General features: G+C 38.8%; 1 protein-coding gene across 8 annotated transcripts in view; it reads right to left on the reverse strand.

Moving 5' to 3' along the window:
* The window catches only part of LOC144981025 (uncharacterized), a 33273-nt gene that overhangs the window by 3625 nt on the left and 11909 nt on the right, over positions 1 to 17739 (reverse strand). For 7 of the 8 annotated variants that reach the window (XM_078929092.1, XM_078929098.1, XM_078929096.1 and 4 more), the window contains exons 4-6: positions 15990 to 16201; positions 2995 to 3178; positions 436 to 543 (exon numbers count right to left, since the gene is read on the reverse strand). In XM_078929092.1, the coding sequence (XP_078785218.1) occupies positions 436 to 543; positions 2995 to 3178; positions 15990 to 16201 (504 nt within the window). Of the gene's footprint in view, positions 1 to 435; positions 544 to 616; positions 812 to 2994; positions 3179 to 15989; positions 16202 to 17739 lie in introns of those variants that run through there. The other variant, XM_078929099.1, reaches the window with a different exon arrangement.

Here is a 17739-nt window from a genome sequence, read left to right on the forward strand (position 1 = left end):
GGTTCCATCATACTTAATACACGGTTCAATTTTTCCTTCAACATGCTAAAACATGGTTCAAACGTTCTTTTCCTACAGTGCAAAATGCCTGATAGGCGACCTCTATGAATTGAAACTCTTAGAAAACCGTCACTGAATCAAGAATTTATTACTGATTCAATATTCCATGAAAGTACGTTTTTATAAAATTGCATTTTTTAAAATTGATTTCAATCAATCAATTTTCATCCATTGATTTATTCCTTTGTTTATCAATGTTATTTATTTATTCATCTATTTATTACTTATTTATTTATTCAATTCCATTATTTATTTAATGATTTATTCATTTAGTTATTAAAAATGCGATATTATACAAATAGGACAAAGTAATTCCCAGTTTATTATACAAATAGGACATAAGTAATTCCCAGTTTGCTAATAAGAGTTACTCACCTGCCCCTGGTCTCTGGCATTCTGCTCCAAGAGTTGTCTTATGGCTGTTTCTTCCTGGTGGAGGATGTTCATGGCTTGTTGATTCTGCTGCTCTTGGGTGGCAAACGCCTGAAATAATTCACACATTTTGATTAAAAGGCATCCAGGACTGGAAGCTCTTGGGTGACGAACGACTGAAATAATACACACATTTTGATTAAACTGTTTTCAGGACTGGTAGCTTTTGGGTAGCGAACGCCTGATATAACACACACACATTTTGATTAAAAGGCATCCAGGACTGGTAGCTCTTGGGTGGCGAATGCCTGAAATAATTCATACACATTTTTATTAAATTGCTGTCAGGCCGGACTGGTAGCTCTTTGGTGGCGAACGCCTGAGATAATAAACACATTTTGATTACATTTCTTTCGGGGCTGGTAGGCACTGACAATAGCAATATTGATGACTTCTTTCTCATCAATTTGGTTAGAAAACGTTACCTAAAATGTGACCAAGTGCGTCAATTTGGCATTATGTTGAAATGATCAAGAGAAAGGAAATTGTTTTCCTGCTAAAATCTGATGAGAATTAAGATTTTAAAGTTGTTGTTTTGACTTGTTTAGTTCTATTTTTGTTTTGTTTTTTTTTTTTGGTTGTTTTGTTGGGGTTTTTTTGGCGGGTTTATTTTTTTGTTGTTGTTGTATTTTGTTTGTTTGTTTTTGGGGGTTTTTTTTTTGTTTTGTTTTGTTTCAAACTTTTTTAAAAACGTACTGTTCACAATGAAGGTAACGGTATTAGTTAAAAGTATATTTTAAGTTTTAAATTCGAGTAATGTGCCCTTTGTTATTGTGGCTTTTAAAGTCTTCTAAACAAAGCAGACATTAATGAACACGGTCGTTTTGCTTTCATTAACCAATGTCATACCCGACAGCTACTTGGCATAAACCTTTTGAGAGAACCAAGATATCGTCATTTGGGTCTTTGTTACTGTTTTTTAGATCGCTAGTAGGGTGATTTTTAATCGGTCGATATTTGAAGGACGAGTTTTCTGGCCAACATTTTAAATACATGTTTATTTAAGAGTACGGCAGTATAGATAGTATGCAGATGACGTCACTCAGGCCTTTGTTATTGTTTTTGCCATCCGCGTTTGTCAGTTGTTCTCACTAAACTGTATTAACCAGACTATAAAAGTTCATGGTTACACAGAGTTTGTGTGTTGGTCCGTTATACTTCCGGATGGCAATGTTGTGAACTCCTTGGCCAAGCGCATTCTATCCATCACACCTCTTCTGACCACCAGATTTATTGTATAAACATACAAAACCATGACTAATCTTAATCATTTATCGTCTGTTAGAGAAACTTAAGTGAGAAACATCATCCAACTGGCGGTCTAAAAACAATAACAAAGAGTCTCATTCATTCTATTGATTGTAGCTTTTAAGTAAAATAACCACCATTTCTACCCGCCTGATCAATTGTACCAACACACAAAACTATATGCAACCTAATGTTCCAACTGGCAGTCTTAAAAACAACAACAAAGAACCCACCAACAGTCGTGACGTCAATTCCCTCGCCATGACTCATAATAACTTAGTAACTGTGTCACAGTAGAGATTGTTCAAATTTATCTTATTAAATTTTATTTTAGTAAGAACTGAATTCATCTCACTCCAGTAGGCTTAGAAAATCTTTACCTTCTAATATTAGATCATCTTTCCTTTAATAGCCTTCCCTCGAATTAATTTCTAATTAGTGAATACTTTTCGTTCTACATTCTGTCACGTAGCCATTTATTATAAAAGCTGATAGGTCTAATATTTTACACTTACTTCTCTCTACAATCAGTGCCGCTCCATTCCTCACATTATACATTTGAAGATTTTATCTTTTGGAACTTTGTGGATATTCTTATCTCCACCATCAAGACGCCGGAGCGTTTACAGTACAGTATTTGACAGATCAAGAATCAAACCTGAGCCCGCCGTCGGAGGAATAGATAATTCAACCCTTCTCAACTACCTGGAAGTGGAACCTTACAAACCTGATATTATACGATCATAAGTTACGTAATATCTTCACATTGCTATTTGTAACTGCCATAATCACTATTCATCTCATTTAATTAAATTTCATCTTTCTTTTTTTTTCATCTTAAACAAATCGTTAATTGTTCTTCATTTTAAAGTAACTGGTAAATCCTGGGGCCTTAATCTTTATATCTTTGTTTTATGCATAGTCTAGTAGCTCTTTACTCATTTATGACCACGACAAACTGATTCTAAACTATCGGAACAATGGCAGACGCCCTTATGAAATACTTTTCCGTCGAGCATAAAGGTGTATCCAGAGCAGAAAAAAAAACATTATAAATCTGATCATGTTTTGACTTTTATACATTCTGACTACATGACACGTGAAAACGTTCGACCCAGCATGAAAATTAATATGGTAACGATTTTCTTTGTTTAGAACCAAGCTGCTCGTTGCTGGGCAGACGTGACATCAGACTATTGAATCCTATTGCACGCATTCTATATAAAGATAACGCGGAGTGAGATAGAAATATACCTGATTCAGGTCATACAGTGTTGACGGTACACCATGAAGTGCTCTTGTGATTCCTGCAGGGTGATGATTTGAATGGTGAGTCATCTGTCCCAGTTCTGGATACAAAGGTGGAGCTTCTTTATGTGAAGCAAGGAGATCCCTTGTGTTAATGAATCCCCTAAATGTGGTCTCTGGCTGGGGTTCTCTGTCAGAAATAAAAGAAAATTTATTTTTAAATAAAAATTGATAAATAGAAAAATAAAATTCCCCTTAACTATTTCCAGGGGAAAATGTGTCTGCAGGGTCTACTTCTAGGGAAGACTGGAATAGCCGAGGCGTCATCCGCTTTGCATCACCACAAATTGAATCAATTTGTTTTTAATGTTGTAAAAATGTCAATGAAGGTATCGACTTAAGTGTTTTATCACATTTAAGCAGGGCTTATATATAACTGCAGCTCGACTTTATTGATAGAGTGACGAGAGAATTTCACAAAATATACGTAACCCGCCTTAAACCGAATATTTTATTCTATTACTTTGATTAATATCCTTGTTTTATCTAAACAGGAGTATTCTAACTGCCTTTGGCCTAAAGACAAAATGTGTAAACTTCAGGTTGCTCAAAATAACGCAGCCAGATTTATTGTACGCAATAACCAAAAATACCCGTCAGCAACTCTCCTTCTCCGTGAGTTACATTGACTTCCTGTGGAAAAAAAAAGAGTTGCCTACAAGATTTGTATTGTTGTCTACAAATTATTGATAACTGACAGTACCTCCTATATTAAAGACCTTCTAGACATATATTTCCTCAATAGAAACTTGAGGTCAACCAATGACCAATCAATCCTTTTGTCAAACCTTAGCAATTGCGTAAAATAGGTGAATAATCTTTTCAATTTTCGGCCCACCATATTCGGAACTCTCTCCATCAAAGGTGAGATGCTCGGATTCGTTGAGAACTTTCAAATCTCGCTTAAAGTTTTATCTTTTTACATCATGAGAAATATATTAAATTAATGTATATTTGTACAATTCTTATTTTTCGCTACTTGTAATGTATGAGTATCTTGTGACATTGGATAATGATTGGTAATCAATGAAGAGCATAGTCACTACCGTTGTTGTTGCCATCATTAGTATTGTCTGTTGATGTTGATTTTCACTCTCACTGTTCATTGTTATTATTGATATTTTTAGTATGATAATGATAACGATGGTGGTAGTGATGGTGATGATGGTAGTAACGGTGGTGATAGCGTTAATGATATTATTGATTCTGTTGTTATTATTATTGTTATTGTTGCTATGATTAGCATTATTATTAGTGGTAATAGTTGTGGTGCTAGTAAAAGTGGTGGTAGTAGTGGTGATGGTGGTAGTAGTAGTAGCAACGGTAGTGGTAGTAGTAGTAGTAGTAGTAGTAGTAGTAGTAGTAGTAGTAGTAGTAATAGTAGTAGTAGTGGTAGTGGTAGTGGTAGTGGTGGTGGTAGTAGCAGTAGCAGTAGTAGTGGCGGTAGTGGTGGTGGTAGTGGTAGTAGTAGTAGTAGTAGTAGTAGTAGTAGTAGTAGTAGTAGTGGTGGTGGTGGTGTTAGAAGTAGTAGTAGTAGTAGTAGTAGTAGTAGCAGCAGCAGTCGTCGTCTTGATAGCAGGGGGGGGGGGAGGTAGCAGTGGTAGTGATAGCAGGGGGGGGGGTAGTAGTAGTAGTAGTGGCAGTAGTAGTAGTAGTGGTATTATATATATATATATATATATATATATATATATATATATATATATATATATATATATTTTCCTTGTCTCATTTGCGATCTCATCCGGTTCCTTTTCCTCGATATCTTGAAGTAGCAGTTGGAAACGATTCTTTACTTCAATCGCAAATTCTTCATTGATACTGTCAACTTCGTATCTAATAGGTCTTGTAACTTTTTTCTTCATTTTAAGCTTCAGTTTCAATTTTGATATCAAAAGTTCGTGGTCTGTGTCACAGTCTGCTTTTGGTTTGGTCGTGACGTCTTGAATTATGGTGTTCCATCTTTTTTCAATCATGATGTAATCAATTTGGTTTTTTGTTCTTCCATCTGGCGATGTCCACGTAAATAGTCTTCTTGGATGTTTTTTGAACATGGTGTTTTTTATTGCAAGTTGATTTGCCAGTGCAAAATCTATGAGTGTCTCGCCTCTTTCGTTTCTTTCCCCTAGTCCAGATATTCCAATGATTCCATCTTCTTCACTGTTCTTTTTTCGTCCTACCTTGGCATTAAAGTCACCAGCGATTATTAATATGTCCTGTTTATCTTTGTTGTCCACTTCCTTTTGTAGGGCATCATAGAAATTCTCTATTGCTTCTTCAGTTGCAGCAGTTGTTGGTGCGTAAACTTGAATAAACGTGATGTTTTTAGCTTGACCTTGGAGTCTAATGCTAACAATGCGATCACTCACTGGTTTGTATCCAATGAGGCTGTTGACTGTTGTTTTTGTGAGATAGATTGCCACACCGCTTTGTCCAGATTTTTCCCTTCCTGAGTAAATTATCCTTCCTCCGCAGCTGGTTGTGAAATGTCCACTTCCAGCCCATCTGTGTTCCGACAGTCCCAGAATGTCTATTTTGTTTTCTTCTGCTTCATTGATGATGGTGTTGAGTTTACCGGCTGCCATACTTCTTATGTTCCAAGTTCCTATGAGGTAGTTCCGCTTTAACCATGTATTCCGGTTCTTTCCCAGGTCTGTACAGTCAGGCGTTATGCCTTCATCAACTAGGCTGGTACTCCCGCCGGCGTCAGGTTCTTCCCCAATACGCTTTGGAGACCAATCTAACTTGGGGGTCTCATTACCAGGTCTCATATCGTTATTTGTTTTGCTTTTCTTCATTCGGGTTTCCGTGGCAGGTTTACTCACAGTAGTTTGCCATTGCTTTCTGTGAGAGAGCAGTGTCCTTACAGGACGTGTGTCCCAGCCATTGTATCCATAGGATATCCTCTGCCTAGCACATTGAAGAAGAGACCAGTTCTGAAGCTCCTTCAGCTGCTCTCCATCCTCATCCATCGCCTGCCTGGCGCGACTTCACGTAACCCTGTTCGGGGGGCATTGCGGGTACTCGGTCTTGCCCAAGGACCTCCCGCAGGCTAGTGGAGGGAAGGAGACGCCTTACTCCTCCTATTGACAGATCTCAGACAAGGAAAATATACTTGGAATCCGCTGAAAAACACCTTCCTAAAAAACGGGGCAAAAAACAACCATGGATGAGTGAAAATACACTAAACAAAATCAAAGAGAGGAAAGACGCAAAGACGACTCATGGCACTCATAGCAATGTATACAAAGAGATAGCTAAGGAAGTGAAAAAGCTGTGCAGAACGGATAAGAAAGAATATCTCATGAGAAAATGCAGAAAAATAGAAGACCTTCAGAGAGAAAACAAGACCAGGGAAATGTATGATGAGATAAAAACCATCACAAAAAGTTTTCAATCACGAATAGGGGTGATAAAAGATGAGCAAGGTAAACCCCTCACAGAAGCAGAAGACATAGCAAATAGGTGGAAAAGATATTGTGAAGATATGTACACAGAAGACCAAATAAACGAAATCCAACCTTTGCAAAACAACATGCAAAATGAAAACGAAGAATCTAGCTTACCACCTCTAAAATCTGAAATAGAATGGGCAATTAAATCACTTAAAGATGGGAAAAGTCCAGGTTGTGACAACATTCAAGCTGAGATGATAAAAGCAAGCGAAGATGAAGGAGTTGAAGTATATCTAAGACTTTGTACGAAAATTTGGGAGAAAGAAATTTGGCCCTCAGATTGGAGGAGAGCAATTTTTATACCATTGCCTAAGAAAGGAGACTTACAACTATGCTCCAACTACCGAACAATATCACTCATCAGTCATGCAAGCAAAATCCTTCTAAAAATTATCATGAACAGGATTGAACGTAAACTGGAAGAAGAAGTCAGTAACACCCAGGCAGGTTTTAGAAAAAACAGAGGGACAAGAGACCACATATTCAATTTGCGTCAAATTATTCAGAAGCATCGAGAAGTAAATTCTGGCCTCCACACTTGTTTTATAGACTATTCGAAAGCTTTTGATTGTGTTAATCATGAGAAACTATGGGAAACTCTCCTGGAGATGAACTTTGATCCTAGAATTAGAAACCTGATAAGATCCCTCTATGAGAACCAACAATCAGCGGTACAACTAGAAAGCGGAACAACAGAATGGTTCAAAGTTACAAAAGGAGTAAGACAGGGATGTATTCTATCACCCCATTTGTTCAGCATTTACACTGAAGGTATAATGCGAGATGTGGAAAACGATGTCAGGAGAAGTAATTACAACGAACCTAAAATGCAAGGTCTACCCATAAAAGATCTGAGGTACGCAGACGACACTGCACTATTGTCCACAACACCGGGGGACTAGAGAATCTAATAACATCTGTTAAGGAACATAGCGAGACCAAAGGCCTTAAGCTGAATATAAAGAAGACCAAAATCATGAATACTGACAAATGCAAAACAGATGCCATCATAAAAATCAATGGAGAAGAAATAGAAAGAGTAAAGAATTTTGAATATCTTGGAGCCAGGATTGAGTACAACGGGAAATCGGCCCCAGAGATCAGGAGGAGACTAGCAATGGCAAGATCAAAGCTAGAAAAGATGAATAATATCTGGAAAGGGCAGTGCATTCAAACAAAAATCAAAATCCTCAAAAGCGTTGTTTTCCCAACTGCAACATATGGATGCGAAGCATGGACTATCAGCAAAGCAGAGAGCACAAAGATCACAGCTTTTGAAATGGCATGCTACAGAAAAATACTCAGAATATCATGGACTGAAAAACAAACAAACAAAGAAGTCCTGAGAAGGATCGGAATAAAATCACCAATTCTTCTTCAAACTGTAAAGAAATTGAAACTAAACTATTTTGGCCACACGACTCGCCACGAATCATTAGAAAAGCACATTCTGCAGACAAGGGTAGACGGCAAGAGAGGAAGAGGTAGACCAACAAGAAGCTGGGAACAAGATATATGTGAATGGCTGGGAATGACAGCAACTCAAGCAAGTAGACTGGCGGAAAACCGTAATCTGTTTCGCAAGAAAGTTCGGGAAGCAACGTCCTACGCAGGATCAGCTGACTAGATGATATATATATATGGCAAATTAAGCCTGAAACATTGATGTAGACTGCCCCAAACATTGTGGTAAATATTTTAAATAATATATATATATATATATATATATATATATATATATATATATATATGTGTGTGTGTGTGTGTTTTATGTGTGTGTGTGTGTGTGTGCATGCTGAACTAAGGGGAAATCGCGTAGCATGTTTGACCAGCGTCTTAAGCACACCACCCATCACTTAATCGGGGGGACTACCAGGGCAGTGAGTGCCGTAGGCGGTAACCGTTACGTTTTAAAATTATACAAACAATTAGGGATAGGGAAGGTGGGACGAGAGCATTATCATTTATTACATAGAGGATACTGTGTGAGAGCAATACCCTCTCTCTTTAGCCTGCTATTGGTAAGAGTATACGGGTGTTAAGCAGGCCTGCCTAGCCTCAGTTTCAAATTTCAGAATTTCAGAACAACCAACGCCCAAGAATTTAAAACCTTAATATTGCTTAAGAGACATTTGGAAGTAATAAAAAGTTGGATGGGCTGATAAAATTGTTTACGTAATATTGTGATACTTGAGCGTGCCTGGCGTACATTGAGGAAAAAACACGTACCTGCTAACTCCAAAGAAGGAATTTACGGGAATTTCCTTTTGTTTTGAGTTATTCTATAGTTTGGCTCTAATCTTTTTTACAGTGATGCCAAAACTCCGGTTTAACCGGAAACAATCTCCGGTCTGAAGCAAGAAATTCCGGGTTCCGGGCAACTTCCGTCAAATTCCGTGAGGTCAATTTGTTCCAAGGATCCCCCCCCCCCCCCCACTTCCAACCACCACATCATCACTACTACTACAACGATCATCACTACCACAACTACTGCAACCACCACCACCACATCATCATCACTACCACTACTACTACAAGGACCACTACATCATCATCACTAGTGATACTACTGAAACCACCACCACCACATCATCATCACTACCACTACCACCGACATTACATCATCATCACTAGTAATACTACTACAACCACCACCACCACCACATCATCATCACTACCACTACCACCGACATTACATCATCATCACTAGTAATACTACTGAAACCACCACCACCACATCATCATCACTATCTCTACTACTACAACCACCAACACCACATCATTATCATCACCACTACTACTACAACAACCAACACCATATCATTATCACTACAATTACTACTACAACCACCAACACGACATCATTATCACTAACAACCACCACCAGAACTACATAATCATCACTACCACCACTACCACTACTACATCCAATACTGCCACATCATCTGAACTAATACTACTACAACCACCACATCATCATCACTGCACCTACAGCTACAACCGCCAACACCACATCATCATCACTATCACTACTACTACAACCACCACCACCACATCATCATTACTACCACTACAACCACTACCACCACATAATCATCACTACCACCAGTACCACTACTACATCCAATACTGCCGCATTATCTGAACTAGCACTACTACAATCACATCATCATCACTACAACCATAAGTACCACATCATCATCGCTACCACCACTACTACTACAACCACCACCTCATCACTAACACAACCACCACCACCACATCATCATCACTACTACTACAACCACCACAACCACCACACCGTCGTCAATTGCACTACTACTACAACCATAACCACCACATCATCACTGCCACCTAACGATCACACCGCCACATCATCATCACTACCACTACTACTACAACCACCAACACCACATCATTATCACTACTACTGCTACGACACCACCACCACATCATCATCATCACTACCACTACTACTACAACCACCACCATATCATCATCATCACTACCACTACTACTACAACCACCAACACCACATCATCATTACTACCACTACTACTACAACCACCAACACCACATCATTATCACTACCTCTACTATTACAACCACCAACACCACATCATTATCCCTACCACTGCTACTACACCACCACCACATCATCATCATCACTACCACTACTACTACAACCACCACCACATCATCATCATCACTAGAATTACAGCTACATCCACCACCATTAGATGTTGGTACAGTATACGAAGAGCGGTAATTTGTGTATAAATAAAGCCATAGCATAGGATTCTCCATGGACCCCAAAGCCTAAAATAGGACCTTTCCAGTTTTAATCTCGATAGCTGTCAGGGGGTCCAACCGAACCCCATAAACAGGGAATCTCGAATTACAGGGGTGGTGTTTCGTGGTGAGTAAACTATGCACGTGAGAAATTTTGACACATTATAGAATGGGTCATTTTAGGAAAAATCATGAAATTTCAGCTCAGTGGCTTAAAAAATGACAGTTTTAGGGCGAAAAAAACTTGGTGCGGGGTCCATTTGGACCCCAGCAAGAGAAATAGAGTTAAGAGACATTGGAAGTAATAAACAGTGGGATGGGCTGATAAAATTGTTTACATAATATTGTGATCCTTGGGCGTGCCTGGTGTACATTGGGGAAAAGAACACGTTATTTGTTTTGTTCAGTTTAAATACAAACATATCAAAACAACTAACGCCTTAGCATTTAAAACCTTAATCTTGCTGAACCCAATTTCTAGGGCTAAAGAATCATCCTATTTCTGAGATAGGGGGTCCGAACGGACCCCCTAACTCCAAAGAAGGAAATTACGGAAATTTCCTTTTGTTTTGGCGTCCAGTTGGACCCCATGTGTATTTTTCATTGGAAAATAAATTATTCTATAGTTTGGCTCTACTCTTTTTTTAAAAAAGATTAGATGGTGGTACAGTAGACGAAGAGCGGTAATTTGTGTATAAATAAAGCCATAGCATAGGATTCTCCATGGACCCCAAAGCCTAAAATAGGAGGTTTCCAGTTTTTATCTCGATCGCTGTCAGGGGGTCCAACCGGACCCCTTAAACAGGGAATCTCGATTCCAGGGGTGGTGTTTCGTGGTGAGTAAACTATGCACGTGAGAAAAATTTTGACACATTATAGAATGGGTCATTTTCGGAAAAATCATGAAATTTCAGCTTAGTGTCTTAAAAAATGACATTTTAGGGCGAAAAAAACTTGGTGCGGGGTCCATTTGGACCCCAGCAAGAGAAATAGAGTTAAGAGACATTGGAAGTAATAAACAGTGGGATGGGCTGATAAAATTGTTTACATAATATTGTGATCCTTGGGCGTGCCTGGTGTACATTGGGAAAAAACACGTTTGTTTTGTTCAGTTCAAATACAAACATATCAAAACAACTAACGCCCAGCATTTAAAACCTTAATCTTGCTTGAACCCAATTTCTAGGGCTAAGAATCATCCTATTTCTGAGATAGGGGGTCCGAACGGACCCCCTAACTCCAAAGAAGGAAATTACGGAAATTTCCTTTTGTTTTGGCGTCCAGTTGGACCCCATGTGTATTTTTCATTGGAAAATAAATTATTCTATAGTTTGGCTCTACTCTTTTTAAAAAAAGATTAGATGGTGGTACAGTAGACGAAGAGCGGTAATTTGTGTATAAATAAAGCCATAGCATAGGATTCTCATGGACCCCAAAGCCTAAAATAGGAGGTTTCCAGTTTTTTCTCGATCGCTGTCAGGGGGTCCAACCGGACCCCTTAAACAGGGAATCTCGAATTCCAGGGGTGGTGTTTCGTGGGGAGAAAACTATGCACGTGAGAAATACAAAATTTTGACACATTAAAGAATCGGTCATTTTAGGAAAAGTGAGGAAATTTCAGCTTAGTGTCTTAAAAAATGACAATTTTAGGGCGAAAAAACTTGGTGCGGGGTCCATTTGGACCCCAGCAAGAGAAATAGAGTTAAGAGACATTGGAAGTAATAAACAGTGGGATGGGCTGATAAAATTGTTTACATAATATTGTGATCCTTGGGCGTGCCTGGTGTACATTGGAAAAAAAACACGTTATTTGTTTTGTTCAGTTCAAATACAAACATATCAAAAGAACTAACGCCCAAGCATTTAAAACCTTAATCTTGTTTAACCCAAATTCTAGGGCTGAAGAATCATCCTATTTCTGAGATAGGGGGTCCGAGCGGACCCCCTAACTCCAAAGAAGGAAATTACAGAAATTGCCTTTTGTTTTGGCGTCCAGTTGGACCCCATGTGTATTTTTCATTGTAAAATAAATTATTCTATAGTTTGGCTCTACTCTTTTTAAAAAAAAGATTAGATGGTGGTACAGTAGACGAAGAGCGGTAATTTGTGTATAAATAAAGCCATAGCATAGGATTCTCTATGGACCCCAAAGCCTAAAATAGGACCTTTCCAGTTTTTTTCTCGATAGCTGTCAGGGGGTCCAACCGGACCCATAAAAAGGGAATCTCGAATTCCAGGGGTGGTGTTTCGTGGTGAGTAAACTATGCACGTGAGAAATTTTGACACATTATAGAATGGGTCATTTTAGGAAAAATCATGAAATTTCAGCTCAGTGGCTTAAAAAATAACAGCTTTAGGGCAAAAAAACCTGGTGCGGGGTCCATTTGGACTCCAGCAAGAGAAATAGAGTTAAGAGACATTGGAAGTAATAAACAGTGGGATGGGCTGATAAAATTGTTTACATAATATTGTGATCCTTGGGCGTGCCTGGTGTACATTGGGAAAAAACACGTGTTTTGTTCAGTTCAAATACAAACATATCAAAACAACTAACGCCCAAGCATTTAAAACCTTAATCTTGCCTAACCCAATTTCTAGGGCTGAAGAATCATCCTATTTCTGAGATAGGGGGTCCGAGCGGACCCCCTAACTCCAAAGAAGGAAATTACAGAAATTGCCTTTTGTTTTGGCGTCCAGTTGGACCCCATGTGTATTTTTCATTGTAAAATAAATTATTCTATAGTTTGGCTCTACTCTTTTTAAAAAAAGATTAGATGGTGGTACAGTAGACGAAGAGCGGTAATTTGTGTATAAATAAAGCCATAGCATAGGATTCTCCATGGACCCCAAATCCTAAAATAGGACCTTTCAAGTTTTTATCTCGATAGCTGTCAGGGGGTCAACCGGACCCCATAAACAGGGAATCTCGAATTCCAGGGGTGGTGTTTCGTGGTGAGTAAACTATGCACGTGAGAAATTTTGACACATTATAGAATGGGTCATTTTAGGAAAAATCATGAAATTTCAGCTCAGTGGCTTAAAAAATAACAGCTTTAGGGCGAAAAAACCTGGTGCGGGGTCCATTTGGACTCCAGCAAGAGAAATAGAGTTAAGAGACATTGGAAGTAATAAACAGTGGGATGGGCTGATAAAATTGTTTACATAATATTGTGATCCTTGGGCGTGCCTGGCGTACATTGGGGAGAAACACGTTATTTGTTTTGTTCAGTTCACAAACAGACAGACCAAAACAACCAACGCCCAAACATTTAAAACCCTAATTTTGCTTAACCCTATTTCCAGGGCGGAAGAATCATCCTATTTCTGAGATAGGGGGTCCCAGCGGACTCCCTATCTCTAATGAAGGAATTTACGGAAATTTTCTTTTGTTTTGGGGTCATTTCGACCCCATGTGTACTTTACATTGGAAAATAAATTATTCTATAGTTTGGCTCTAATCTTTTTTACAGTGATGCCATAACTCCGATTTAACCGGAAAAAAATTCCGGTCTGGAGCAAGAAATTCCGGGTTCCGGGCAACTTCCGTCAAATTCCGGTGAGGTCAATTTGTTCCAAGGATACCCCCCCCCCCTTTCCAACCACCACATCCTCACTACTATTACAACGATCATCACTACCACAAATACTGCAACCACCACCACCACATCATCATCACCACCACCACTACTACAAGCACCACCACATCATCAACACTACCACTACCACCGCCATTACATCATCATCACTAGTAATACTACAACAACCACCACCACCACCACATCATCATCACTATCTCTACTACTACAACCACCAACACCACATCATTATCATCACCACTACTACTACAACAACCAACACCACATCATTATCACTACCACTACTACTACAACCACCACCACCACCACACCATCATCACTAGCGCTACTACTACAACCACTCCCACCACATCATCACTGCCACCTAACGTCCACACCACCACATCATCATCAGTACCACTACTACTACAACCACCACCAAAACATCATCATCACTACCTCTACTATTACAACCACCAACACCACATCATTATCACTACCACTGCTACTACACCACCGCCACATCATCACCATCACTACCACTACTACAGCCACCACCACCACATCATCATCACTAGAACTACAGCTACAACCACCACCACCACATCATCATCACTACCACTACTACTACAACAACCACCACATCATCATCACCACTACAATTACAGCTACATCCACCACCATTAGATGCTGGTACAGTAGACGAAGAACGGTAATTTTTGTATAAATAAAGCCATAGCATAGGATTCTCCATGGACCCCAAAGCCTAAAATTGGAGGTTTCCAGTTTTTATCTCTATAGCTGTCAGGGGGTCCAACCGGACCCCATAAAAAGGGAATCTCGACTTCCAGGGGTGGTGTTTCGTGGTGAGTAAACTATGCACGTGAGAAATTCAAATTTTGACACATTATAGAATGGGTCACTTTAGGAAAAGTCATGAGATTTCAGCTTAGTGTCTTAAAAAATGACAATTTTAGGGGGGAAAACCTGGTGCGGTAGTCCTAGCTGGGAGGGAAACAGTCAAATGCATAGTTATTGTTTTCGGAGATGATATTTTTTTCTTGTAAATCATCTCTCTGTTATGTATTATTATATTTGTTATTTTAAATGAATAATGTAGGCATTTGAGTGTATTCCTCTTTGTTGGATTTTGTACTTGTGTCAGGTGAGATTTATAGGTGATCTCAAACTAAGTACATTGGTGGTATGCACTTGTCATCTACATCTGATCCCTATTTGTTCCCAGTTCCCCTATGTCTTACTTTTTCTTGGGTGCTTTAATTGTAATTCTAGAACTTTTTACTATCCCATTTTCTTCCTTTTTACTGGCGCTGATATTTCCTAAATGTGTTGCAAGCGCCGTAAAACCCTTAAAAACAAACAAACATCTAATTCGTCTGTAGTGTTTCATTCATCCTATTTTGTTGATAAAGGGGAACCCCGAAACGTCCATGTTATCTATTTTCGTATATTAAATGAAATGAAGCTTCATTGACATTTATGAAAGCCAATAGATAACGTAAAGAGACAGGCATTGACATGGAAATCTTTAAGGAAAAGAAGGGGACATCCAAGAATTAACTGGAAAAAATATCGAGGGATATGGAACCACCCGGAGAGAACTAGAAAGGATGGTCAAGGGAAGAATTGGATGGAGAAAAGTTATGTATGCTCCATGAGTAATGTAAATGTTGCTGCTCGAAACTCGAAGAAATAAATAAAAATGTGAAATTGAATGTGAGCTTCAAGTTAATATACGAAAACAGATAAAATGGACGTTTCGAGTTTCCCCTTTATCAACATTGGGGCTAGAACCGTAGCCATCGTAAACTTATAGCCTAACACTGATCAACAAATTACGTCAAAAGACAAGACTTTGGCCACAAAAGAAAACAAATCGTGAGTTTTATTCAATAGTTTAACCAGTGGAATCACTTGTTCCTTGAGCACTTCTAACAACTCACTACACAAAGTTTTAAAATGACGTCAAAATGTAAGTCCTAAAGGGCCCTAGTGTCAGGCTATATTGTTAACGATGGCTACGCTAGAACCCGGTTGTCCGGGTTCTAAGAGCAATGTCTCATCTACGCGGCCATTTTGCTGAGTATAGCATCCTTACCTCGCTCGCAAGAGGGATTCCAGAGTTCGTCCTCTGTTTTCAAGTCCCAGTCCAAAAGTACTATAGGATTCGTTTCCAGCGGTGATACTAGGCCTATCTAGGGAGTTCCTCCAGGCTCGTCTGTACTCTGCCAGACTCCTTTGGGGAATGCTGCTCGAAGTTGCAGAGCTGTCTCTATATTTTAGACTGCATGTATCGGGCTTAGACCTGTGCTGTTAAAATATGGAACATTAGTTGGAGAGACTAAGTATATAAATAAAGACGACAAAAGTATCAGAGGCATAATTCTTACCTATGGGTATGCTGTTCCATCATTGAGAGGTAAGTAAAATTGCAGAGCGCATTGAGCATGATTTTTACCATGGTTAAGCGATATATGTAGAAATGAAATATTTGAGAGACTTGACCAGGGTAATTAAATGTTCCTTCAATAATCAGTCAGGCTGTTTTTGTTGGATTTTATTGTTTTGTGAGTGAATAAATAAGTATAGATAAATAGAAGAAATTATGAGTTTTTATAAAGCATCCATTAAATTTGCTCAAAGCACTTTACATGAAGTCTCAAACCTTCATCAATACTTTACGAGAAGAGCGAGACAGGACACTTGGGTGATTTTATTTGTTGTTTTCGATAGGAACAACAATTTTACCACCGAGGTACTCAATTTACACCTGAGTATAGTAAGAAAATCTAAGTAGGAGCCTTTTTTCCATGGATTTTGCGCCTCCCACAACGGTAGTTGAACAAGAGTCCAACAGGTCACAAGCCGAGCGTCATACGACAAAACCACAAAGGTGAACCAAACAATGGGCATGATCTATATTACATTTCCATTGGCTCGAGGTCATTGGTCACATGCAAAGTGTGATCAAAATGACCTATGTATAGTGAAAAGTGTTCAGTTTGAGAAATATGCAACGTTACAATTGGTCATTTTACTCAGCATGACTCATGGGTATGTTTACAACTTTTATAAACAAATCAGCGTGTTTAGATAGATTGAGAAATGTGCAATCGTTGTACAGCAACAAATCATGTGATCGATGAAGATCGTTCCCATTAATTGATTAACTCTCTCCTTACCGACCATACTCATGATTTTTCCAGAAATGTTATACCTACCCAACACAGAACATGAGTTTTTACACTCAAATTCAGTGTGGATGAAAACTGGAGAGAAATGTGGAACAGGGAAACACCAAAAGGAGGAAACATCATTAAAGATCCAACCAAAAGAGTGCCTGCATTCAATAACGCCAGAAAATACTGGATTTCCTCAAACTGCCTCTTAACTGGACATGGCAGAACTGCATCAAATATGTGCAGATGGAAACTTGGAAACAGTGATACCTGCCAGAAATGTCAGGCAGTCCCAGAGACCTGCAATCACATCGTCCTCCACTGTCCAGTCACTAAACCTGAAGGTGGCTACGAAACCATCCTTAGGGAGGAGAAAGACTTTAGAAGCTGGGTTGACGAAATACATTTGGAGGTGTAGCCATACGCTACAACTACTACTCAAATTCATTAGAAATGCGTAGGTACATACTAGATATGCATATTTTTGTGCAACATAAAAAGCGTTATAGCTAAAACAAAGATTTTTCATAAAATTTTGTAATATACAAAACAAATCTGATTAAGAAACACATGTTCATTGTATCGTAACAATTTCTGACGATCTTCCTGTAGTTGGTAAGGAGAGGGTTAAATTAAATAAATAACTGGCCATTTTTGTTATATGGAAAT

This window comes from Berghia stephanieae, chromosome 10, assembly GCF_034508935.2.
Source record: "Berghia stephanieae isolate SIO BIC M18660-M18661 chromosome 10, UCSD_Bste_1.3, whole genome shotgun sequence".
NCBI lineage: Eukaryota > Metazoa > Mollusca > Gastropoda > Nudibranchia > Aeolidiidae > Berghia > Berghia stephanieae.